Genomic DNA, 26,555 nt, shown 5'->3' with positions numbered 1-26,555 from the left:
GAAAACATCCATTACAGGAAGTCCTTGGTTTATGACCACTTCTTTTAGTGACCATTTGAAGTTACAACAGTGCTGGAAAATAAATTACTTACAACCAGTCTTCGCACTTACAACTGTCACAACATCTCTCTGGTCGCATAATTGTAATTTGGACACTTGGGAAATTTATTTATGACTGTTGCAGTGTCCCAGGGTTCTGGGATCACCTTTTGTGATCTTCTGACAAGCAAAGTCAACAGGGAAACCAGATTCACAGCTGTGTTACAACTGAACAACTACAGCGATTCACTTAACTTGTTGTAAAATGAGGCAAAAATCACCTAACAAAGGTCTTGCTTAGCAACAGAAATTTGGTGCTCAGTTGTGGTCGTAAGTCGAGGGCTAACTGTATTATCCCCACCTCCTGCTTATAGGGAAACTTCTCAGTTGTGTCCCATAACAACCCCTTTGTGAAGTGGGATGGGCTGAGAGAGATTGATTGGTCCAAAACTATCCCATGTGCTCTATAGATCAGTAGATGGCTGCCTTTTGGGACACTTAATTTTATTTCATTGCATGGTTTACTCTAGAGCAATGACGGCGAACCTATGGCATGCGTGCCGGAAGTGGCACGCAGAGCCATCTCTCTGGGCAGGCCAACCGTCGTCCGTTGCTCTTCCAGGTTCCCGCATGCACATGCGTGCCGGCCAGCTGGTCTTCGCACACGCATGCATGCCAGAAACCGGAAGACCAGGTGACTGGCAACATGCATGAAACCGGAAGCTCAGGTTCCCGCACGCATATGCATTCTGGTTTCTGGCGTTCCCCTGTGCACGCCCACGCGCTCCCCTGTTTCGGCACTCAGTGCCAAAAAGGTTCGCCAACACTGCTCTAGAGATACAAAACAAAACAGATATTCCTATTATTTAATTCGCCTTCCCAGCATGTATTATGTTCCTTCCTCTTACAGCTTGTTCGTGTGACCTTCGGGGCTCGGTGGACAGCAATTGCAACTCCATTGGTCAATGCAACTGCCATTCCAATTATGTTGGACAAAGGTGCAATCACTGTGCTCCAGGCTTCTATGGGTTCCCTTCTTGCACAGGTGAGATATCGGTCAGTTTCAGCCTGCTTTTGGATGTAGAGAATGCACCTTGTTCCGTATTGCAAGGTTCTGCACTGCTACACTTAAGTTTTCAGTAGATTATATTTATCCTGATTACTTTAATCCTTGTTTTGTTGAGACTTTGGGAAAAGTGCAAAGAAGAGTAATTAAGATGATCAAGCTTCTGGAGACAAAAACATATGAAGAACAGTTGCAGGAATTGGTTATGGCCAGTCTAGAGACGGCATTGGTCGCCCTGGTGAATGATCTCTGGTGAGCCCGGGATGGGGGTTATTCCTCCATCCTGGTCCTATTTGACCTCTCAGCAGCTTTTGATACCATCGACCATGGTATCCTTCTGCGGTGACTCGGGGGGGGGGGGGGTTGGGGATACGGGGCACCGTTTTACGGTGGTTCTCCTCCTACCTCTCGGGTCGCACGCAGTTTGTCTGGGCGGTGGGACAGAGATCCTCCCCGAGGCCCCTCACTTGCGGGGTGCCTCGGGTCGGTTCTCTCCCCCTTGCTCTTTAACATCTATATGAAGCCGCTGGGTGAGATCATTTGTAGTTTCGGGGTGAGGTATCATCAGTATGCCGATGATACCCAGCTTTACATCTCCACCCCAGACCAACCTAGGGATGCCCTTTCCGTGATGTCTAAGTGCCTGGAGGCGGTGCAGGTCTGGATGGGTAGGAACAGGCTCAGACTCAACCCCTCCAAGACAGAGTGGCTGTGGATACTGGCATCTCATGGTCTAGTGCCCCCATCACTTCGGATGGGAGGGGAAGTTATTCACTCCCTCTGAAAAGGCTCGCAATCTAGACGTCCTCCTGGATTCGCGGCTGTCCTTGGTCGATCATCTGACAGCCGTGACAAGGGGGGCTTTTGCACAGGTTCGCCTGGTGCACCAGTTGCGCCCTTTCCTAGACAGGGATGCCCTCCGTACAGTCTCCCATGCTCTCGTCATCTCTCATTTGGATTACTGCAATGCCCTCTACATGGGGCTGCCCTTGTGGTGCACCCGGAGGCTCCAACTGGTCCAGAATGCGGCCGCGCGGGTTGTTACGGGGGCTTCCCGTTACTCCCGTATTACACCTGTCCTGCGCGAGCTGCACTGGTTACCGGTGGTCCTTCAGAGTGCTGGTACTTACCTATAAAGCCCTTCATGGCCTGGGCCCGGGGTACTTGCAGGATCACCTTCTGCCTGCCTCCAACCGCCCAGTGCGCTCACATAGGATTGCCCTCCTCTGGGTCCCATCGGCCAGACAATGTCAGCTGATGGCACCCAGGATGAGGGCGTTCTCTGTGGGCGCACCGACCCTCTGGAATGGTTTACCCACTGGGCTCCGGATGGCCCCCGACCTCCGCTCTTTCCGCGTTGACCTGAAGACATGGCTTTTCCAACAAATTTGCTGATCTGATGGGAGTTTTAACTAATCTTTTGGGGATTTTAATTGAGTATTTTAGTCGTAATTTTACTGTTTTATTGTTTTATCTTTGTGAGCCGCCCCGAGTCCTTCAGGAGAAGGGCGGCATATAAGTATAAATAAACTGAACTAAACTAAACTAGAGAAAAGAAGGACTAGGAGGTGACATGATAGCAGTATTCCAGTATTTGAGGGGCTGCCGCAAAGAAGAGGGGGTCAGCCTATTTTCCAAAGCACCAAAAGGCAAGGCAAGAAATAATGGATGGAAACTAATAAAGGAGAGAAGCAACCTAGAACTAAGGAGAAACTTCTTAACAGTGAGGACAATTAATCTGTGGAACAGCTTGCCTTCAAAAGTTATGGGTGCTTTTAGAAGAGACTGGACCGCCATCTACCTGAAATGCTACAGGCTCTCCTGCTTGAGCAGGGGGTTGGACTAGAAGACCTCCAAGGTCCCTTCCAGCTCTGTTCTGATTGATTGTGTGATCGGGGAATCTGCTACACCCTTAAAGAGAAGATAATTTAAGATAATCATAATTTATATACAGCTTGCTAATAGTTAGTAACACAATTGTTAAGTGACTCTGGCCAGTTGCCAAGTGTCCAAATTTTGATCACGTGACCATGGGGATGCTGCAACAGTCGTGTGAAAAATGGCCATCAGTCATTTTTTTCAGTGCCATTGTAACATCAAACGGTCACTAAATGAATGGTTGTAAGTTGAGGACATATGTAAGTTGAGGACATATGTAAGTTGTCTGATGATATGTTTTTCATCAGAGAAACGTCAGGATAATAAGAGCACTGTGGTGGCACAGTGGTTAGAATATAGTATTGCAGGCTAATTCTACCTACAGTCAGGAGTTCGATCCTGACTGGCTGAAAGTTGACTCAACGTTCCATCCTTCCAAGGTCAGTAAAAATGAGGACCCAGATTGTTGGGGGCAATAGACTGACTCTGTAAACCGCTTAGAAAGGGCTGAAAATCACTATGAAGCCGTATATAACTCTTAAGTGCTATTGTTATGGTATGAACACTTTGCTATTTTTTTACAGGATAAAAATAAATTCAGTGATAGATAAAATCTTTGAAGTTCATTTGTAAATGTTTTGCAATTGCTTGCAAAATGCTGTTGATGGGATTAATTGATTGCATCCCCTCTAGGCTCCACGGGTAATGTTTCTGCATTTTTTTCCAGCTTGTCTCTGCTCCATAGAAGGTGCTCTTTATGATACCTGCGATCAAGAAACTGGTCAATGTACTTGCCGTCCCAGAGTAAGTGGGCTGCGCTGTGATGCTTGCATTCCCGGGGCCTATGGATTCCCAGACTGTCAAGGTAATCACAATGCTCCATATAGAGTTAAAATCTTGTTTCAAGATTCAGGGTTAATCTAAATGTTGGGCTATTAGAATATCTATTACTATACCAGGCCGTGTTGCTAACCTTGTTTTAAAATGGATTTATTCATAGTCTTTATGGTGTTTCGCAACATGGCAGCTTGAAGATGTGTGGACTTCAACTCCCAGAATTCCCCAGCAGGCATGCTGGCAGGGGAATTCTGGGAGTTGATGTTCACACATTTTCAAGCTGACATGCCAGCAGGGGAATTCTGGGAGTTGAAGTCCATACATTTTCAAGCTGACATGCTGGCAGGGGAATTCTGGGAGTTGAAGTCCACACATTTTCAAGCTGACATGCTGGCTGGGGAATTCTGGGAGTTGATGTTCACACATTTTCAAGCTGACATGCCAGCAGGGGAATTCTGGGAGTTGAAGTCCATACATTTTCAAGCTGACATGCTGGCAGGGGAATTCTGGGAGTTGAAGTCTACACATTTTCAAGATGACATGCCAGCAGGGGAATTCTGGGAGTTGAAGTCCACACATTTTCAAGCTGACATGCTGGCTGGGGAATTCTGGGAGTTGAAGTCCACACATTTTCAAGCTGACATGCTGGCTGGGGAATTCTGGGAGTTGAAGTCTACACATTTTCAAGCTGACATGCTGGCTGGGGAATTCTGGGAGTTGAAGTCTACACATTTTCAAGCTGACATGCTGGCTGGGGAATTCTGGGAGTTGAAGTCTACACATTTTCAAGCTGACATGCCAGCAGGGGAATTCTGGGAGTTGAAGTCCATACATTTTCAAGCTGACATGCTGGCTGGGGAATTCTGGGAGTTGAAGTCCACACATTTTCAAGCTGACATGCTGGCTGGGGAATTCTGGGAGTTGAAGTCTACACATTTTCAAGCTGACATGCTGGCTGGGGAATTCTGGGAGTTGAAGTCCACACATTTTCAAGCTGACATGCTGGCAGGGGAATTCTGGGAGTTGAAGTCCACACATTTTCAAGCTGACATGCTGGCTGGGGAATTCTGGGAGTTGAAGTCTACACATTTTCAAGCTGACATGCCAGCAGAGGAATTCTGGGAGCTGAAGTCCACACATTTTCAAGCTGGCATACCGGCAGGGGAATTCTGGGAGTTGAAGTCTACACATTAACATGCTGGCGCAGGCTAGTTGGAGAATTCTGGGAGTTGAAGTTCATCTATCTTCTAGCTGCCAAGATTGAGAAACACTGTTTATAGTGCTGAAATTAAAAACCACATAAAATTCTCACTTTGGTAGCCGAGCGCTTTATTCAATATTTTTGGAACATAGTAATTTTTTTTTTTGCTTTTTGCATTAGTTCGATGTGATTTTTTTTTTTATCCTTGAAACCGGTTTTCTTCTTGGCAGCAAATGTAAACCATTAGTTATTCTGCCAAGTCCTTGGCAATAAATAGCTCATGTACCTTTCTAGGAACAGTGTGTGACAAGTACTTTCTTTTCTTTTTTTTTTATGTTTTCTCTGATCTGTGCTTGTTTGTTTCAGTGGGATCTTGCAATCCTGCAGGGCTTGTACATGAAGATCATTCTCTACCCGAGGTATGTCTCGTGAATACTGAACTGAGTGTGGATACTTGCTTATTCATACCTTATTAGTTGACACGCTATGAGGTTTGAATGCAAAGTGAACTTAAGATGGTTTTCCTCTTTTGTGGGAGCTGCAAAATGGCTGCCAATCTGCTACCAGGTACAGTTCAAAATGGAGGATCCAATCTAGGTCAGTCATCAGGACCAGATGTCCTGATGCTGGAACTCATCCTCAGGGAACTTCTCTCTACCAGTGTGTGTGCTTTGGGCTATTCTGCACCTCGTATTTGTGTGGTATCTGATTGGATGTGGCTTCCTATTGAGTGACTGGTATGTTGATGGCCAGCTGTTAAGTGTTTGGCTGTTGTTTCCTTGTGCTGCCAAGTCCTCAGCTCCTTAAGTATCTGATAAATCAGCATTTACCTGTTGACTGATAAGAGACCCATTTCCCAGATTCCAATCATTTTCCCGGCTATCTTTGTACCTGCTCAGCCAACAATCTTAGTAGCTGCAAAATTGAATGCATGCCCTTGTTCATTGCAATGGGAGGCTACCAATGAGTTCGGATCTCCTCATCTGACCACTCCCTCGTGTGCTTGCAATCTGGTGGTTAGCTCCCTACCCATCTGCCCTGTACAGATACAGGGGCAATCCATGCAGGAGATCCGGTAGGTTACATTAGAATTCAATTCAAGGTGCTGGTTATCAGCTGGTTGATACATAGGTTGGGACCAGGTTTGAAAAACCACCTGTTTTCCATTACATCCACATGGCCCACCAGGACAAGAAAGCAGGCTATGGTGCAGGCCCCATCTATGAAGGATATATATCTGGATATATATCTGTTGGGTCTTCAAAAAAGGGCCTTCTCAGTGGTGGCCCCTTCCCTATGGAACATCATTCCCCTGGACATATGATTGGCCCTACCCTATTGCTTTTCTGAAAAGTCCTGAAGATGAGGTTTTGTTAGTAGGCCTGGGGACCACAAATGGAGCTGGAGCTGAACCTGTTGATTTGATTGTGTTGCTGTTGTCACAAAGGGACAGGGGCAGGGGTGGGTTCTAAATTTTTTTACTACCGGTTCTGTGGGCATGGCTTATTTTGTGGGTGTGGCTTGGAGGTCATGTGACTAGGTGGGCGTGGCTAGCTGGTCAGAGTCATTTCTGGAAGGCCCTCGCACTTACGACCAGTCCTCGCACTTACGACCCGACTCATTTGTTTGCTTTTAACACTGATCAGCTGTAGGGCGGCCCTTTGAAGCCCCGCGGCAAGAGTTTAAACAGTTATTTTCCCTCTAGTCATCACCGCTACCGGCTCGGCCGAACCGGACCGAACTGGGAGGAACCCACCACTGGACAGGGGTTATGATCCTTAGGTTGGGGATTTTGAATGTTGTACACCGCCCAGGACAGTGGTGGGTTCCTCCCGGTTCGGCCTAGTTCTCCTGAGCCGGTAGCGGTGACGATATGATGTCACCGAACCGGTTCTGCCTCCCCCCGCGTTCCCCCGCATTATTTTTACCTTTTATTTGGCCCCACCCCCAATCTATTGCTGCCTCCTGAGTCCCAGCTGATGGCTATAGGGAAAAAAACTGTTTAAACTCTTGCCACGGGGCTTCAAAGGACCACCCTACTGCTGATCATTGTTAAAAGAAAACAAATGAGTAGACCAGTGCCTGCAAAAATACATGAGTGGATCAATGCCTGCAAAAATAAATGGGTAGACCAGTGCCTGCAAAAAATAAATGGGTAGATCGGTACAGCTCTGCAAACAGTTAAAAGCCTGGTAGACCAGTACCTCTGCTAAATCCTAAATAATTGTCACATGACCATTAAGCCACGCCCACAAAATAAGCCATGCCCACAGAACTGGTAGTAAAAAATTTTAGAACCCACCCCTGGCCCAAGGTCACCTGCGAGTTGGACGGCCATATAAATTTGTTTAAGAAACATGCAAACATACAGCCTGCATTTGACGGTGGAATTCATTTGGAGTCCCAAAGGGGCTTTTTTAGGAGGCAACTGGACTTTCTTGTTTTTTCTTTTGAAGATATTTTGCTTCTCATCCAAGAAGCTTCTTCAGCTTCTGACAGATAGTGGAGAATGGAAGGATTTATATTCCTTGCATCCTTTGGATGCAGATTACCAGCTGCCTGCAAGGAATATAAATCCTCCTGAAAAAGCATCTTTGGGATAACCATGACCTGGATGATGGAGAATCTCTACAAAATTCATTTGGAGGACTCTGAGAACAGACAACAATTCAAGCATGACCTATTGCTGAAGCCTACTAACAAATATTAACAAATGATAGAAATGCAACCTTTTCTTACAGCCACTTCCCAATAACTGGAATCAGGAAACACATGCCTAAGAACTTGTCAGGTTTTCTTGCATACCATCTGTGTTCAGATACTAAACATTGGAGACATTACTTTTCATTCAACCCGTACTTTTCAATACCTTTGCACCCTAATCCAAATCCATATTGTGTAACCCAAACAATAAATGATGTAGTATAAGGCAGTATTTTTCGTCAGGTACTCCTCAACTTATGATCGCAATGGAGCCCAGAATTTATGTTTTCTAAGCGAGGCAGTTGTTAAGTGAATTTTTCCCCATTCTACAACTTTCCTTCTCACGGTTCTTAAGTGAATTAGTGCAATTGTTCAGTTAGTAACCCGGTTGTTAAGTGAATCCGGTTTCCCCATTGACTTTGCTTGTCAGAAGGTCGCCACAAGTGATCACGTGACCTCAGGACACTGCAACCGTCATAAATATGAGTCAGTTGCCAAGTGTCCAAATTTTGATTACGTGACCACGGGGCTGCTGTGATGGTCCTAAATGCAAAAAATGGTCATTAGTCATTTTTTTCAGGGCTGTTGTAACTTTTGTCACTAAATGAATGGTCGTAAGTCAAGGATTACATGTACTACTGTTGTTTTGGCTCGATTCTTTGATAGATTCTTTCAAATCTCTAAACCTCTTCCTCATTCACTTTTATCTATTTGTTCCTCAGGGTTCCTGTGAATGTCGGGCCTATGTGGAAGGTGAAGCTTGTGATAAATGCAAACCGCTCTATTGGAACCTGACTCCAGAGAATCCATTTGGATGCACAAGTAAGAAATACCCCTTGTTGCTATGGATAAAATCCAGGAGAGAAGGCCTCCTTGCTCCCATCTTCTGACAAGTGAATTTACCATCAAATCTCTATGGAGATTCTCAGTCATCCAGGTCATGGTTGTCCCAAAGGCAGGAGTGGGATTCAGCCGGTTCGGATCGGTTCGGGCCTACCAGTTTGCTTGACGATCAGGTGGGCCCACCCACCCCTGCACGCTTTACTTAACTTTATCCTCAGCTGATTCATGCGGCAGAGCGGATTGACATGCCTCAGCAGTGTTAGTCCCCAGAAGTAACGTGGAAATTTAGTTTTGTCAAAACTGTGCACAGCATGCGATTATCAAACTGGCAGGATCCCACCACTGCCCAAAGGTGCTTTTTCAAAAGGCAACTGGTCTTTGTTTTTTCCTTGAGGAAGACATTTCGCTTCTCAGCCAAGAAGCTTCTTCAGCTCTGACTGGATGTGGGGAGGGGGGAAGGAAGAGGGATGGAAGGATTACAGGTAGTCGTTAACTTATGACCACAATTGAATCCAAAGTTTGTCTAGCTATGCGAGACATGTGGTGGGTTTCAATTTTTTTACTACCGGTTCTGTGGGTGTGGCTTGGTGGGCGTGGTGTGGCTTGGTGGGCGTGGCTTGGTGCATGTGGCAGGGGAAAGGATACTGTAAAATCTCCATTCCCACCCCACTCCAAGGGAAGGATACTGCAAAATCCCTATTTCCTTTCGATCAGCTGGGACTTGGGAGGCAGAGAATAGATGGGGGTGGGGCCAGTCAGAATTTTTACTATCGGTTTTCTGAACTATTCAAAATTTCCGCTACCGGTTCTCCAGAACTGGTCAGAACCTGCTGAAACCCACCTCTGGTGTTAAGTGAGTTTTGACCCATTTTACAATCTTTTTTGCCACAGTTGTTAAGTGAATCACTGCAGTTGTTAAATTAATAACACAGTGGTTAATTGAATCTGGCTACCCCACTGATTTTACTTGTTGTAAAATGGGATCACACGACCCCGGGACACTGTGACTGTCATAAATATGAGTCATTTGCCAAGCGTCTGAATTTTGAACATGTGACCATGGGGATGCTGTAAAAGTCGTAAGTGTTAAAAAAGAGCAGTTTTTTCAGTGCCATTGTAACTTCAAATGGCCACTAAATGAATTCTGTAAGTTGAGGACTTCGTGTAGTATCCCAAGGCTGCGCCCCAATCAGATGATTGACTCAGAGCAATAAATGGAAATATAAAGCCACGGCATTGATTTCACAATGGGTTCACGTGCCACACTAACCCATAACATCTGTTTTTATTCAGTTAATTTATTTAAGCAATTTATTTGGCTGCCAATCGCTTAGCAGTAACTCTGAGTGGTGTACCAGAAATTGAAACCAAGCAAACCGAACATAACAAACAACCAAGCTCTGTTGTATAATAGACATTTATAACCAGGTCTTGTATTAGTTAAGATGTGACAATTTAACATTATGGGTAAGAGTGGTGCGGTGGCCTAGAGGTGGAACTCTTGCTTCACAATCAGGAGGATGTGAGCTGGATCCTAGGTAGAGGCAGATATTTCTCTCTCTGGGCACAGTGAAAATATATCTGCTGAACAAAACTCCTCATTGGCGACAGGAAGGGCATCCGGCCATTAAACATTCTACTAGCTCCATTGAGTTGCCCAGACTCCGCCCCACAAGGGATTTTGGGGTCATTAAAAGAAGATGAATTTAACATTATGGGTCAGGGCTTAATCCATGTGTTGTAAGTAAAGTTACTATGGCTTCTTCAGTAAACAGACTCTCCAATTGTTCTTTTGTGTTTTCCTTCAGGCTGCCAATGCAATACCATAGGAACATTGGCAGGCGTTGCTGAATGCCAACAGGTAGGTTTTGGAGTAGTCCTTATTCTAGCCTTCCTCAACTTGATGTCCTTCCATTTCTGCTTTGCTCTTTGGTGGGCTGATGGGGAACGATGGGATTAGTAGTGCAACACAACGGGAGGTTGGGAAAAGCTGCCATAAGTTACTCCAGGTCAGGTATTTCTAATGGTGGGGTTCTGTCCCCAACCCCACGCACACACACCAACAGACGTTCAGGAGTTAAAGACCAAACCAGCCGGCAAAATCCTTTTCCTTATGATAACGGAACTTGGCAACAACCTAGTGGCTGCCTGCCAAGAGTTTATTATTTACAAAGAGGAGAGATAACTTCTCCCCACTTCTGATACATCAAAGGAAAGCAGCTCAATAATTACGGAATTAATCAAGTCCAGAGATACTCCAGCAAAGTCTTAAAGCAAAAGTCTGGCAATGCAGAATGGCGTGGAAGCTTTCAGCTTTGTTCGTCACAAGGTTTGACTGGCCACCACACTTCCTTTTATATCCTGTGGGGTGTGGTCCAGTGACTCAGCCTAATCTCGGGCACACCCTTTCTTCTGCTGCATGCGCTTATCTCTGCGACGCTGGCGTGGGTCCAGCCAAGACTCATTACCCTCATCACTGTCCATATGTGGCTGCGTGGACATGCTTGGCCCTGGCCCTATCTCTTGCCCTTCGGCGGACACCGAAGGCATTGCCAGAGAGGAGGGTCCTGGAGAGGGAGGCCTTGCCAACTCCTCTTCTTTACTCTCGGAGTCCTCTCCTGCCGATGACACAGGCTCAGGTAACGGAGCCACAACATGGTTTGCAGAGTGGGTTTATATCTGTCCCCATCCTTTAGCCAAACAAATTAAAAAATGGTGTCAAGTAACTCTTCTGAGTTCAATCATCTATATACGGTTGAAACTTGCGTCTGTTTGTAACCTTCAATTGGACAAAACCGGTGCGTCATAAGGCAAGAGTTGTTGAAATTAAGGACTTCAAATGGGCTAATTTATAGAACGCCAGGGCCTATCGTTCCTGTGAGAATAACATTTGGGCAAGTTGTGATCGTTTCAGTACTGCCCGGTTGCTGTGGCTACTTCAGCGCTGCCGCGGTCACATGATCTTCGTTTCCAACATTAGATGAGATCATCCAGTTCAGTCATCTGAAATGTGCTGTTGTGGTCTGCCAGCAGACTGTGGAGCTGGCAGCGGAGTCGGACAGTGAGGAGGCTGGGGAGGAACATGGGCCAGTCCTGGAGTCTGGGGAAGGCTCGGACGAGGGCTCTGCGTTGGAGGCAGAGATGGGGCGAGGGCCATCTGGGAATTAAGTGCGGACTCCGGAGCCTCCAGAGTCGTATATCAGAGAGGCAGAGGAACAGGAGGAGCCTGTTCCTAGTGTGTGCATGCGCAGAGCTGCCAGAAGGCAAGAACAGTTAAAACAAAAGGGACAACTCGGGAGTAAGGCCAGGAGATGATTGGCCCCTCCCATAAGGCTTAAAAGAGGAGTAAAGGCATGTGGGCCCTTTGCAGGAAAGCAACGTTGCTAATTCTGTTTCCAGTCAGCATCTCTGTTTGATTCTGGACTCCATGTGGCTTTGCCAAGTAGGTCTTTGGCAGAGTATCAAGGGAGATAAAGGTGGGTGATTATCCTGAACGACTTCTCCCGAAGGACTTTTTGCAACTAATTGGAACTCAGCTGTGAATGAATGTAATTCACAGCTGTTGCAATAAAAGAGGTTTTTGGGACTACTCATGTATTTTAATGACTCAGGAAGCCTAGGTCACAACAAGTGCAGGAATACCAGTTAAACCATCCATGAGATCTTGGCTGTCTCATCTTCTTGAAAACCTTCAGTGATGGAAAACCCACAGCCTCAGTAGGTCCACCGTTGAACAGATATTGCTATTAGGGAGGTTGCCTTTGTATTTAAATCAGGGGTGTCAAACTCGATTTCATGGAGGGCTGCATCAGGGTTGTGTTTGACCTCAGAGGGGGGGGATGGGCGTGGCCAGGGTGGGTGTGGCCAGTTCGACGTCACTTGTCAAGGCTCTGTTTTCGGCCTCAACGGCCTCCTGCAGCCCTCCTGCTAGCGAAAATGGAGCTCGGCCTCCCCAACCTCCGTTTTCGCTGGCAGAGGGCTGCAGGAGACAGTTCCATCTGAAAATGGAGACCGGACGGGCCACGTGCAGCCTACCCAAACTCTGTTTTTGCTAGCAGAGAGCTGGTCCTTTGCTGTTTCCAGGGCAGTCCTGTGGGCCAGATCCAAGCACCCTGCAGGCCAAATTGGCCCATAGGCCTTGAGTTTGACATCCCCTGATTTAAATGAAACCTAAGCAACTGCAACTTTTATCCATTATTTCTTGTCCTGGTTTCTTTCACCATGGAAAAATAGATCGTTAACATCTTTCCTGTGGCTTCCTTATGCGTACCAGAATACGATACAATTTTACTTTTAATATACTGGTATTTAATTATGAATAGATCTCATTGCCCTCATTTTGTCTTGCATTTTTTCCATCTTTAAAATGTGGTGTGGTCATAGTCCATATGCAATCAGTCAATCAATCTATCTATCAATCAATCAATCAATCTGTCTTTCTATCTCTTAGAATGACGGACACTGTTTCTGCAAGCCAAACATTTGCGGCCAAAAGTGTTCTACTTGTCGGGAGGGATACTTCAATCTGGAGAGCGGTAATTACTTCGGCTGTAAAGGTACATGGTTTTCTACCTTTTATAAATGTTCTTAAATCAGTACTTGGAGGAAGACAATAAGCTGTAGGTTCATCAGACCAGAATTGAGGAGAATCCTAGAATTGGAAAGGAGGCATTTAAAGCGTCTGATGATCCAATGTTTCTCTAACTTGCCAGCTTTAAGATGGGTTTCTTCGTCATTATTTTCATTTTTTTTTCCATTTCCACAAAAATGGAAATGATGTTTTTTCTTTCTTTCTTCCTTCCTTTCTTTCTTTCTTTCTTTATTGGTTCGATTTATATGCCGCCCTTCTCCGGAGACTTACAATGCGTTAAGCAATAGCCTTCATATTTTTGTATATACCTGCTTAGTAGGGCTTTCGCCCCCCGCAAGGGGTGTTCTTTTTTATACAAAGTCAGCTTATTGCCACCACAAACTGGGTCCTCATTTTACCTACCTATGTTGAAGCAATGGTGGCAGGTAACATTTATCGCATTGAGTTTTCCCGTGTACAATTGTCCTGTGGCGAGTTGTCCTGCGGCAAATTGCCTCATGGTGGTTTGGCCATGGTGAATTGTCCCATTCCGGTATTAAGAGTATGTTGTGTACCAGGGTGACTTATTGTTTGTTCATTAATTAATTAATTAATCCATTCATTCATTCAATTTATATATCATGCTTATTATTTTTATAAATAACTCAAGGTGGTGAACACACCTAACGCTCCTTCCTCCTCCTTTTTTCCCTGCAGCAACAAACTCTCTGAGATGGTTGGCCTCAGAGTTGGGTACTGGCCCAAGGGTACCCAGCTGGCTTTCATGCCTAAAGCAGGATTAGAATTCCCAGTCTCCTAGTGATTGGCCCAAAGTCACCCAGCCATCTTTCAAGCCTAAGGCAGAACTAGAACTCCCAATCTCCTAATGATTGGCTCAAAGCCACCCAGCCAACATTCATCTCTAAAACAGGACTAGAACTCCCAGTCTCTTGGTGATTGATCCAAAGTCACCAGCAGGCTTTCCTGCTTAAGACAGGACTAGAACTCACAGTCTCCCAGTTTCTAGCCTGGTGCCTTAAGCAATAGATCAAACTGGCATAAAAATCTCCCAAGGAGGAAAATTTTTTTCCCTGTTGCTGCTGATTAGATATCTAATCAGCAGCATCACACCACCCAAGGATATCTAATAACATATCCTTGGATGGTATGAATGGCTAATCTACAAGCATAGCTGGAAAACCTTATAAGTCAGCAAGTGATAACAAGCAGAGTATCCGGTATTGTTGTTTAGAACTGGACAGTGGTAGAAACAATTCCCAACCAGGCTGGAAGTCAACGTGAACATTGATATAATGGAATAAAAATAGATGTACAAACTGCTTCTATTCCCTTTCAAGCCACATCTTGTTGTTTGCTACTTGGGACCAATTGTCAGCAGCGGAAAGGAGGGTGGATTTGATTTAAATCGAGTTGATTTAAATCGCAATTTAAATCATGATTTAAATCACTACTAAAAAGGCTTGATTTAAATCAACTCGATTTAAATCATAAAATGATTTAAAAATAAATTATCTTTAAAAATAAGAGCAACTGTCATCTCTGCTACTCCTTTGACCCACTGTTGACTCACCCATAGTCCCAGTGTTGCAGAATATACAGCCTCATGCTACATAACTAAGCTCCATTTCATGCTGAATAAACTAAATTATTTATGTATCTTAAATAGAAAACTATCTTACAATAGATTTTTACCCCAAAAGTTTTTTTATTAAAATAAATTTGATAAAAATCAAAAATATCTGATTTAAATCAAAAAAATCTGATTTTTTTGATTTTTTAAAAAAAATCATTGATTTTTATCCACCCTGGTGGAAAGTAATCGTGTGTGTCTTCTTGCAGGATGCCATTGTGACATCGGGGGATCAGTTGGTCCTTTGTGTGAGGAGACGACGGGATCTTGTCAGTGCAGGCACAATATCAGGGGACCTGCATGCTCTGAGTAAGAAGCAGTTGCAATAGATTTACTGTAGGGTGGTAGATTTCTAACTCTTTTGAGTTTCGAGTCCATTATTATTTTACTTTTATTTTACTATTTTATATGTGTGATAGTGTGAATGAGCCACTAAGAACACAGTCCTAAAGATAATAGGCAGAACGAAAAGGTTTTAAGTACAGGTAGTACCACAATTGAGAGCAAAATTTCTGTAGCTAAGTGAGACATTTGTTAAGTGAGTTAGGCCCCATTTTACAACCTTTCTTGCCACAGTGGTTAAGTGAATCACTGCAGTTGTTGGGTTAGCTACATGGTTGTTAAGTAAATCTGGTTTTCCCATTGACATGGCTTGTCAGAAGGCTGATGATCACATGATCAGCCTGGGACACTGCAACCGTCGTAAATATGAGTCAGTTCACGTGAGCCCAGGAATGCTGCAATGGTCGTAAGTGTGAAAAAGGGTCACAACTCCCTTTTTTCAGTGCCATTGTAAATTTGAAGAGTCCCTAAAAGAACTGTCGAGGACTACCGGTACTGCATTTTTGTTATTGTTTTAATTTTAATAATATTTTCTTGATAAGAATGCAAATACAGATAGTCCTCAGCTTAGGACTACAATTGAGCCCCAAATTTTTGTTGGCAAGCGAGACAATTGATAATTGAGTTTTGCTCCATTATATGCCCTTTCTTGTCACCGTCGTTAAGTGAATCCCTGCAGTTGTTAAGTTAGTAATGGGGTCGTTAAGCAAATCTGGCTTCCCCATTGACTTTGCTTGTCAGAAGGTCACAAAAGAGGATCATGTGACCCAGGAGTGGGTTCTACTTACCTTTACTATCGGTTCGCAACGGGGCCGTGCGCGCACTCTTCTGTGCATGCACAGAAGTGTTTTCATGATGTCAGGGTCAGTGGGCGGGGCCACCCGCCGGTTTTACTAACGGTTCTATAGAACCGGTGCGAACCGGGGGCAACCCACCACTGATGTGACTCCTGGGACACTGCAACCGTCATAAATATGAGTCAGTTGGCTAAGGATTTGAATTTTGATCACATGATCACAGGGATGCTGGAAAGGTTGTAACCGGAGGTGGGTTTCACATATTTTCACCACCAGTTCTCTGCGCACCAAAAATGTGAGCATGCAGGCATGCATGTGCATGGCTTAGAAAATGTGGTTAAATAGGATGGCATAGCGCCAGGACAGGTTGCCACTACCGGTTCGGTTGAACCGGTCTGAACCGGCTGAATACCACCACTGGTCCAGTAGTGGGTTGTCCCCGGTTTGGACCGGTTCGCAAGAACTGGTAGTAAAACCAGCGGGAGGCTCCGCCCATTGACCCGAACGTCATCAGAAGTGATCAGCGCATGCGTGCGGGCACGATGCGAACTGGTAGTAAAGGTAAGTAGAACCCACCCCTGCGCTGGTCGTAACTGTTAAAAATGGTCCTAATCACATTTTTTTCAGTGCCGCTGTAACTTTGAACGGTCACTAAACGAACTGTTGAAAGTTGAAAACTACCTATAGATTTGGGGCAGGGGTGATTTTTTTTTAAAAAAAATTTGATTTATATGCTGCCCTTCTCTGGAGACTCAGGGCGGCTTACAATGCGTTAAGCAATAGCCTTCATACTTTTGTATATTTATACAAAGTCAGCTTATTGCCCCCAATAAGCAGGTTCTGACAGGTTCTGGAGAACAGGTAGCGGAAATTTTGAGTAGTTTGGAGAACCGGCAAATACCATCTCTGCCTGGCCCCAGAGTGGGGTGGGAATGGGGATTTTGCAGTATCCTTCACCTGCCATGCCCACCAAGCCACGCCCACAGAACCGGTAGGGAAACATTTTGAATTTCACCCCTGATTTGGGGGTATTCTGCGGGGAGGCGGAAATGGCAATGATTGAATTGATCCTAAGCATACTGTATGTAGCATTTGTCTGCTTTGTGATACAGAAAAGTGTGTGTTGTTTAATATATTCCTTCATCTTTATCTGCAGTCCTGCAAAAGGCTATTATATCCCTGACCTTCATCACCTGAAATATGAGCTGGAAGAGGGAACCACCGTGGATGGAAGGCCGGTTCGCTTTGGCTACAGTCCTCTGGAATTTGAGAATTTCAGCTGGAGGGGATATGCACAAATGTCCCCCATCCAGGTAATTGAACGAGAGTTTCCAGCATTAAAATTTGAGATACACAAAGCACTTCCGTACAGGTAGTCCTCGACTTAACGACCACAACTGAGCACCAAAATTTGTATTGTTGAGTGAAACATTTGTTAAGGGATTTTGGCCCCATTTTACAACTTTCCTTTCCCACGGTGTCGTTAAGCGAATCGCCGCAGTTGATAAGTTAGTAACCCGGGTTGTTAAATGAAACTGGCTTTCCCCCACTGACATGGCTTGTGAGAAGGTCGCAAAAGGGGATCAGGTGACACTGGGACACAGCAACGGTCATAAAAATGAGTTTTGATCACGTGATCATAGGGACGTTTATAGCTGTGAAAAAGGGTCCTAACTAAGTCCCTTTTTCCAGTGCCCTTGTAACTTTGAACAGTCACTAACTGAACCGTTGTAAGTCGAGGACTACCTATATATAGCCCGAAGGGCAAAAGGCATGGGTTAACCATTATATGTAATTACAGCTCACCCTACTATTTGCTGCAATGTTCAACATCTCTAAACCATATGGGTTGTCAACGAAAGAAAATAATTTAAAGTAATTTATGTAGGATTTTCATGGCTGTCCTACAGAAGTGCTTTATTTGCTGAAAACTTAAAATACAGGTAGTCCTCGACTTACAACAGTTCACTTAGTGACTTTCGTAGTTACAACATCGCTGAAAAAAAGTTTCTCACACTTCTGACCCTTGCTGCATCCCCATGGTCATGCAATTAAAATTTGGACGCTTAGCAAATGACTCAAATTTATGATGGTTGCAATGTCCCAGGGTCATGGGATCCCCTTTTGCAAACTTCTGATCAGCAAAACAGAGGTGGGTTTCAGCAGGTTCTGACCAGTTCTGGAGAACCGGTAGCGGAAATTTTGAGTAGTTCAGAGAACCGGTAGTAAAAATTCTGACTGACCCCGTCCCCATCTATTCTCTGCCTCCCAAATCCCAGCTGATTGGGAGGAAATGGGGATTTTGCAGTAACCTTCCCCTGGATTGGGGAGGGAATGGAGATTTTACAGTATCCTTCCCCTGCCATGCCCACCAAGCCACACCCACCAAGCCATGCCACGCCCACCAAGCCACGCCCACAGAACCGGTAATAAAGAATTTTGAAACCCACCACTGCAGCAAAGTCAAGGGGGAAGCGAGATTCATTTAACAACCTTTTTACTAATTTAACAACTGTGGTGATTCATCTATGGCGAGAGAGGTTGTAAAATGGGGCAAAATTCACTTAACAACTGTCTCACTTACCAGCAGAAATTTTGGGCTCAATTGTGGTCAGGACTGCTTGTGTTTGATGTGACTTTCAAAATGCCTCACTGTGTCCAAGGTTTTTAATGTTTATTTAATAAAAACCGTTTAAAAAAAATGTCTCGGAAGTTTTCCAAAAACCTCAAGGTAAACTGAGCCCAAAGTAGATAGTTGCTTCTTATTGTTGCTTACTGGGAAGGGTCTAGGACAGGGGTGTCAAATTTGATTTCATTGAGGGCCGCATCAGGGTTGTGTTTGACCTCGGGGGGCTGGGGTGGGCGTGGCCAGGGTGAACATGGCCAGCTCGACGTCACTCGTGTTGGAGGCGCCTGTGGTAGCCTGTGCACTCTGGCAGCGAAAACGGGCTCCCGAGCTCCATTTTCAGCTGTGACGGCCTCCTACAACCCACTGTCAGCGAAAATGCGGCCTTCCTGAGCTCCATTTTCAGTGGCAGAAGCCCCGCGGGCCAGTCCTTCACTGTTTCCAGGGCAGTCCCGCAGGCCAAATCTAAGCACCCCGTGGGCCAGATGCGGCCCGCAGGCCTTGAGATTGACACTCCTGGTCTAGGACAACTCGGTGCGGCCAACATGCCGTGACCAACTCGCCACAGCCAGCTTGCCACAGACATCTCGCTGTGGCCAACCCTCTGCAGGACAACTGGCCACAGACAACACTGCGGGACAAGAGTTACACTAATATCGAAGAAATGGTGGAATAGACTCATTAAAGAAAGGATGTAAAAGGAGGGACAAAATGAAATGTGAATGACAAAAATGAAAATAAATTTTGAATTACTTTAAATACGTACGGTAAATTGAATTGTTGAATTGTCCCGCAGAGAATTGGCCACAGAAAATTCTCCCACTGCAAGTTGGCCACGCCAAGTTAAAGTAACTTACTTTGAATTATCTTTACTTTTAAACAAACAAACATACAAACAATACATCCTTAATCATTCAGTGTTTCATCTGAGTGCATATTTTGTGACTCCTACTCCCTCCTCCATCATTTTCATATCATATTTCTATCATCCCTTTATATTTTCATTTAAATTGTTACATCATTCTTCCCAAATTTCTTACGTTTATATTAATTCATCAATTATCTAAATTTTTATATATATCTCTCTTCTCTAACCATTGATATAATTGCCCCCTTACTTTAAAATTCTCCGATTCTTCCTTTTCTTTAATTACCAATGTTAACCTATTCATTTTTGCACATTCCAATATTTTCTTAATTACTTCTCCCTCTAAAGGGATTTTCTCTGCTTTCCAATTTGTTTGTTGGTTTGTTTAAAAAATAAAATAAAAAACTTTTATAAAAAAATATCTTTACTTTAACTTTCCGTTGGGACAACTGGCTGCAGGACAAGAGTTACACTATTATCGAAGAAATGTTGGAATTTTAATTACTTTAATCTTGGCAATTACTTTATAAATTATTTAAATTTAATTTAAACGATTTAAATTGATTTAAACACATTTAAATTATTTAAATTTAAATTAATTCATTTAAATTGCTTTAAAGTAATTGCTAAGATAATGGTGGTGATTACCTTGGTAATTGCTTTATCAAAGAAATGGTGGAATTTTAATTACTTTAAATACTTAAATTGAATTGTTGAATTGTTCCACAGCGAGTTTTCCCACGGTGAGTTGGCCACGGAGAGATGTCCGGCTGCAAGTTGGCCGTGACAAGTTGACCATGGCTTGTTGGCCGCACTAAGTTGTCCCATTTCAAGATGATCACTTAGAGTTAGGACAAGGACAGCTGGATAACTTCCCTTAGGAGACCGTGCCTAGGACGGAAGTGTGCCAGGAATCAACAGGGTTTATTTTAGAAAGAGAACCCAAACAGATCTCCTAAGTGGCAGTTCACCCCCACCACATCCTCTTTCCCTGCTCTTTGTTTATAACATCTCCCTGTTCCTCAAAGAAAAGGAAATCCTTCACTTTCCATGGCAGCTTTGGTTGCTTTTCATCTGCTGAAGATTGCTTGCATGCTTTGAATTCTTTATTTCTTTTGCAAGGTTGAATGACTGGGCATTGAGAACAGTGGTGAAATGTAAAATTGGTTACGACTGGCTCTGTGGGAGTGGCTTGGTGGGGGGTAATGTGACGGGGTGGGCGTGGCCAACTTTTTTTTTTTTACTTTTAAAAAAAGCCTTTTTTCTACAACCTCTTTTTTTCTTTTAAAAGCAAAAATAAAAATGCTTTTAAAAGGCTCTGACGATCCCAGTTGAGTTGCCTGATTGTCAGAGGCTTTTGTTTTCTTTTAAAAGCATTTTTTTTTGTTTTAAAAGAAAAAAAAAAGCCTCTGACGATCAGGCAACTCAGCTGGGATTGTCAGAGCCTTTTAAAAGCATTTTTTTTACAACCTCTTCGGCCAAAGAGGTTTTAGAAAAAATGCTTTTAAAAGTTAAAAAAAAAAAAGCCTCTGATGATCGCGCGGCGCAGCTGGGCATGGGGGTGCAGGGATTTTTGCTACCGGTTCTCCGAACTACCCGGTGCCATCGCTACCGAATTGGGCGATCTGGTCTGAACCAGGAGCATTTCACCCCTGATTGAGAACATCTGATGAATTTGCTTTCTGGAGTTGCGTTTCTCTTCTGAAATCTGCTGAGGTTGTCGTGTGTGTGTATAATTGTGCAGTATACAGGTCGTCCTACTGTCTGGTCACCATTCAAAATTACAACACACTGAATAAAGTGACTTATGACCGGTTTTTACACTTAATGACCGTTGCAGCATCCCTGTGGTCACATGATCAAAATTCAGATGCTTGGCAACCGACTCATATTTATGACGGTTACAGTGTCCCAGGGTCATATGATCCCCCGCTTTTGCGACCTTTGGATAAGCAAATCAATGGGGAAGCCAGATTTACTTATCTACTAAGAGCTGAGGTGGCGCAGTGGTTAGAGTGCAGTACTGCAGGCTACTTCAGCTGACTGCTAGCTGCAGTTTAGCAGATTGAGTCTCACCGGCTCAAGGTTGACTCAGCCTTCCAGCCTTCCATCCTTCCAAGGTGGGTAAAATGAGGACCCAGATTGTTGGGGGCAAGAGGCTGACTCTGTAAACCGCTTAGAGAGGGCTGTGAAGCACTATGAAGCAGTATATAAGTCTAAGAGCTATTGCTATTGCTACTAGCTTAACAACTGCTGTGATTCACTTAAGAACTGTGGCAAGAAAGCTAGTAAAACTCACTTAACAACTGTCTTGCGTAGCAATGGAAATTTTGGGCTCAATTATGGTCATAAGTGGAAGACCTATATGTACTTATACCTATATGTAGTTCACTGGCCATTTTACTTTAAATTTTGTTCAGTAGAGAGGTGTCTTAGAATAAAGTTTTTCTCTGCTTAAAATGGATAGAATAGAATAGAATTCTTTATTGGCCAAGTGTGATTGGACACACAAGGAATTTGTCTTTGGTGCATATGCTCTCAGTGTACATAAGAAAAAATGAAATATATTCGTCAAGAATCATAAGATACAACACTTAGTTATAGTCATAGGATACTAATAAGCAATCAAATCATACTAGGAAACAATAAAAACAATATAAGTTGTAAAGATACAAGCAACATGGATATAGCCATAAAAACACGTCCCCTTCCTGGCTGCAGAGATTGTCACTGACAATGGCTTGTGTTTTTGGGCTCCACGCGTTGCATTTTCAGCCTCCAAACACTCCGTTTGAGAGCCCTTCAAGGCTGCGGGGATCGCCAAAGTACATCGCTGCTGATCGCTGCCCGAAAACGTGACACATTTGGAGGCTGAAAATGCGACGTGCGGTGCCCAAAATGGCTACCTGGAACAGCTGCTGCCTTCTCTTACCCCTTCCGCGCTTCGCCTGCTTTAGTCACTGGAGCTCCCTCCGATGATCAGCTGTGCTTTTGAAGCTGTTTTTCAGCCCCAACCAGCCCCAGCCTCAAAACCAGCAAGTGAATTAATGTGCTGAAACTGACCAGGCTAAGGACGCTAGCCCGATGAATACCTGGTAGGCAGAATTCCCCCCCCCTATTTTCCTCCCCAAAACCTAAGGTGCGTCTTATACTCTGGTGTGTCTTATACTCCGAAAAATACAGTAGTTTCCATTCATTGCTTCTTGTCATGCCTTCAGGTGCTTTGCAGAACAGGTTGACCCTATCTTCTTTATGGCAGCCCCTCAAATACTGGAATGCTGCTATCATGTCATCCGTAGTCCTTCTTTTCATCAAACTAGACATACCCAATTCCAGCAACCGTTCTTTATATGTTTTAGCCTCCAGTCCCCTAATCATCTTTGCTGCTCTTCTCTGCACTCTTTCTAAGAGCCTCCACATCTTTTTTACATTGTGGCCACCAAAACTGGATGCAGTATTTCTCTTAAGAGGTGAACGGGGCTGCCTTAATTCTGTCTCACTGCTTTGGCATGCTGCTTTGGGGCGTAGGAGGATCCTGGGAGCACTTTGCTTAATCTGGTTGGCTGGTGGTAGGTGACGGTGGAGGTGACTTAAGGTGTGCTCTGCTTCTCTCCCCTTTCTCTCCCACCAGCCCATGGTAGTGTGAAGTCCCCTGACCTCTTCTGCCTCGTCTTCTTCACCACCAACCAGGGGCCTGCCAAAGGGAGGGTCTCAGTCCTTCAGGAAAGAAAGTTTAATATGTATGGCAACTGTAAGTGCTGTTTTTCACTTCTAGACGAACGTCTTCCCACCTCCACCGAGCCAGATTTTGTGTTTTTCCTACAAAACAGCCATTTCTGTCCTTCTCCCTTCCCTTTGAAACCGTAGATTTTTGATCCCCTCCTTTTAGAGCAGTGGCGATTGAGAAGGGCAGGGAGACTAGAAAGGCCGAGAGATAGAAAGGCAGAGCAGGGAGCAGACTCAGGACGGACTTGCAGTGATGTGTGGCTGTTTCTTACCTTTGCAGAACAAAGTCAAAATCACGATCCACGTACGAGAAGGAGAGCTCTACCTCTTTCATGTCATCTTGAGATACATCAATTCAGGAAGCACGACAGTACTGGGCAAAATCACTGCTTCTCAGCCACGAAAACGAGGTAAGGGTCAAGATGGGATGGCCAAAAGGAGAGAGATGGGTAGATAGGTAGTGTTGTGGCTCCGATCACTGAGCCTGTGTTATCAGCAGGAGAGGACTCCGAGAGTGAAGGAGAGGAGTTGGCAAGGCCTCCCTCTCCAGGACCCTCCTCTCTGGCAATGCCTCCGGTGTCCTCCGAAGGCCAAGAGATAGGGCCGGGGCCAAGCACTTCCACGCAGCCGCAGGTGGACAGTAATGATAGCCTTGGTAGTACAGGGGTTTAAGGCACCCTGTTATTAAGCTTATTAAGACCAGCTGCCTGCAATTACTGCAGGGTTCGAATCTCGCCAAGGCTCAAGGTTGACTCAGCCTTCCATCCTTTCTAAGGTAGGTGAAATGAGGACCCAGTTTGTGGGGGCAATAAGCTGACTTTGTATAAATATACAAAAGGATGAAGGCTATTGCTGAGCATATTGTAAGCCGCCCTGAGTCTTCGGAGAAGGGCGGCATATAAATCAAATTAAAAAATAAAAAATAAAAAAAAATGATGATGATGATGAGTCTTGGCTGGACCTTTGACAGCGTCGCAGAGATAAGCGCGCGCAGCAGAGGAAGAGGTGTGCCAGGGATTAGGCTGAGTCACTGGACCACACCCCACAGGGTATAAAAGGGGGTGTGGTGGCCGTTCAAGCTCTATGATGAGCAAAAACTGATATTGAACAAACCTCTCTGCATTGCTGGACTTTTTGAATATTCTCTTATCTTTTGTGTGTTGGCTTTGAAAAAACACTCCCTTCGTAAGTAAAAGACTCTTGGCAGCCAGCCACTGGATTGCTGCCAATTCTGCTCTTACAGAAACCTTTGTTGGCTGGTTTATTTCACTATTGACTGTCTGTGGGTGTGTGTGATAGATAGATAGATAGATAGATAGATAGATAGATAGATAGATAGATAGATAGATAGATTGTGTCTATATTTTTCTTGACTGTACACCGCCTTGAGTCCTACGGGAGAAAGGCGGTATAGAAATATAATAAATAAATAAATAAATAAATAAATAAATAAATAAATAAATAAATAAATAAATAAATAAATAAATAAATAAATAAATAAATAAATAAATAAATAATCTACTGTATCCACTAGATAGATAGATAGATAGATAGATAGATAGATAGATAGATAGATAGATAGATAGATAGATAGATACAGTGGTGGGTTCCCACCGGTTCGGCCGAGCCGGTAGCGGTGACGATATGACATCACCGAACCGGTTCTGCCCCCCCCGCGTTATTCTTACCTTTTATTTGGCCCCACCCTCAATCTGTTGCTGCCTCCTGAGTCCCAGCTGATCAGCTAGAAGGAAAAAAACTGTTTAAACTCTTGCCACAGGGCTTCAAAGTGTGGTGGTAGACCGGTGCCTCCAAAAACAAATGAGTAGACAGGTGCCTGCAAAAATAAATGGGTAGACCAGTGCCTCCAAAAACAAATGAGTAGACTGGTACAGCTCTGCAAGCAGTTAAAAGCCTGGTAGACCAGTACCTCTGCTAAATCCTAAAGAATTCTCACATGACCATTAAGCCACACCCACAAAATAAGCCCACAGAACCCGTAGTAAAAAAAATTAGAACCCACCCCTGGATAGAGAGAGAGAGAGATAGATAGATGAACGATTAGATAGTGATATACTGTATATAAGCATTGTTGCTACTGGTGAATGAAGAGAACCAAGAGCCCTTGACTAGGGAACTTATTCAGAACATGCTGTTGTCTAGTATTATTTTTTTTTCACTTGCTTTTGTTCAATCATTTTGTTCAATGATCTGCCAATTGTTCAATGATCTGCCAATTGTTCAATCATTTTGTTCAATGATCTGCCAATCAGGTTAGCACTAATGATATCATGATGGAATCCTGTGAGAGTAATGCATCAAGATAGCGTGCCTATGGAATATAGCATAGCTAAGTGCTATGAAAGAAGAAGGGAGTAGTCAAGCTATCCTCCAAAGCACCTGAGGGCAGGACAAGAAGCAATGGGTGGAAACTAATCAAGGAGAGAAGCAACTTAGAACTAAGGGGAAATTTCCTGACTGTTAGAACAATTAACCAATGGAACAACTTGCCTCCAGAGATTGTGAATTCTCCAACACTGGAAGTTTTTAAGAAGATTTGGATAACCATTTGTCTAGGTGGTGTAGGGTTTTCTGCCTAAGCAGGGAGTCGGACTAGAAGACCTCCAAGGTCCCTTCCAATGCTGTTATTCTTCTTCTATTCTAAGTGTTTCTCAACGTGGGTCACTTTAAGATGGGTGGACTTGCTGGCTGTGGAATTCTGGGAATTGAAGTCCACCCATCTTAAAATGGCCCAGGTTGAGAAACCCTGATACAGCTGTTAACCCGTTCATAGAGTAGCATTGGAGCTGGTTCTCCATTTTCCAGCCCAAGGCAAATAATTTGCACGTTTTCTAATCCAACGGAAAGTCAAATGTATATCTTTTCCTAATTGCAGGTACTGAACAGACTAAGCAGATTGTATTTGGGCCAACCCAAGAGCCGACATTTGTCACTGTTCCTCACCACAGCTTTGGAGAACCATTTGTGTTAAGTCCCCATGTTTGGTCCCTGATCATTGAAGCTGAAGATGTCCTCCTTGTAAGTCTGGTCTTCCTTTTCTCCCTACAGGCAGGATGGAGGCAAAAGGAATCTGGGTCTCATATTTCCATTCTTCCTTCTAGGATTATCTGGTTCTGCTTCCCAGCTCTTATTACGAAGCTCCTATATTGCAATATAAAGTATCGGATCCTTGTACCTATAGCCCAGCTCCTGAACATGTGGGTCAAAAGTAAGCCTTCCATTTTTATTTTTTGTCATATCTTTGTATTGCATTTGACCTACAGCGCATTTGGGAAGTGGGCATTTTTTTATTGGGTTAGCTGAGCCATCCATTGCTTGCTTTAATTGAAAAAAGTAATATAACGGTCCCAAAGGCGCTTTTTCGAAAGGCAACTGGACTCATATTTA

The 26,555-nt window shown here is 44.2% G+C and overlaps 1 protein-coding gene across 1 annotated transcript in view; it reads left to right on the top strand.

The window, feature by feature from the left end:
- Positions 1 to 26,555, top strand: part of LAMA5 (laminin subunit alpha 5) — a 241,192-nt gene that overhangs the window by 112,558 nt on the left and 102,079 nt on the right. The window contains exons 15-27 of the mRNA XM_070941125.1: positions 950 to 1,084; positions 3,711 to 3,848; positions 5,388 to 5,440; positions 8,447 to 8,546; positions 10,376 to 10,428; positions 13,018 to 13,123; positions 14,998 to 15,097; positions 17,084 to 17,240; positions 21,525 to 21,541; positions 21,858 to 21,863; positions 23,063 to 23,172; positions 26,044 to 26,186; positions 26,270 to 26,376. Of these exons, the coding sequence (XP_070797226.1) occupies positions 950 to 1,084; positions 3,711 to 3,848; positions 5,388 to 5,440; positions 8,447 to 8,546; positions 10,376 to 10,428; positions 13,018 to 13,123; positions 14,998 to 15,097; positions 17,084 to 17,240; positions 21,525 to 21,541; positions 21,858 to 21,863; positions 23,063 to 23,172; positions 26,044 to 26,186; positions 26,270 to 26,376 (1,225 nt within the window). The remainder of the gene's footprint in view (positions 1 to 949; positions 1,085 to 3,710; positions 3,849 to 5,387; positions 5,441 to 8,446; positions 8,547 to 10,375; positions 10,429 to 13,017; positions 13,124 to 14,997; positions 15,098 to 17,083; positions 17,241 to 21,524; positions 21,542 to 21,857; positions 21,864 to 23,062; positions 23,173 to 26,043; positions 26,187 to 26,269; positions 26,377 to 26,555) is intronic.

This window comes from Pituophis catenifer, unplaced genomic scaffold (assembly GCF_029215685.1).
Source record: "Pituophis catenifer annectens isolate HBS135680 unplaced genomic scaffold, rPitCat1.0.hap2 SCAF_3, whole genome shotgun sequence".
NCBI lineage: Eukaryota > Metazoa > Chordata > Lepidosauria > Squamata > Colubridae > Pituophis > Pituophis catenifer.
This window is presented reverse-complemented; position numbering and strand designations above follow the sequence as displayed.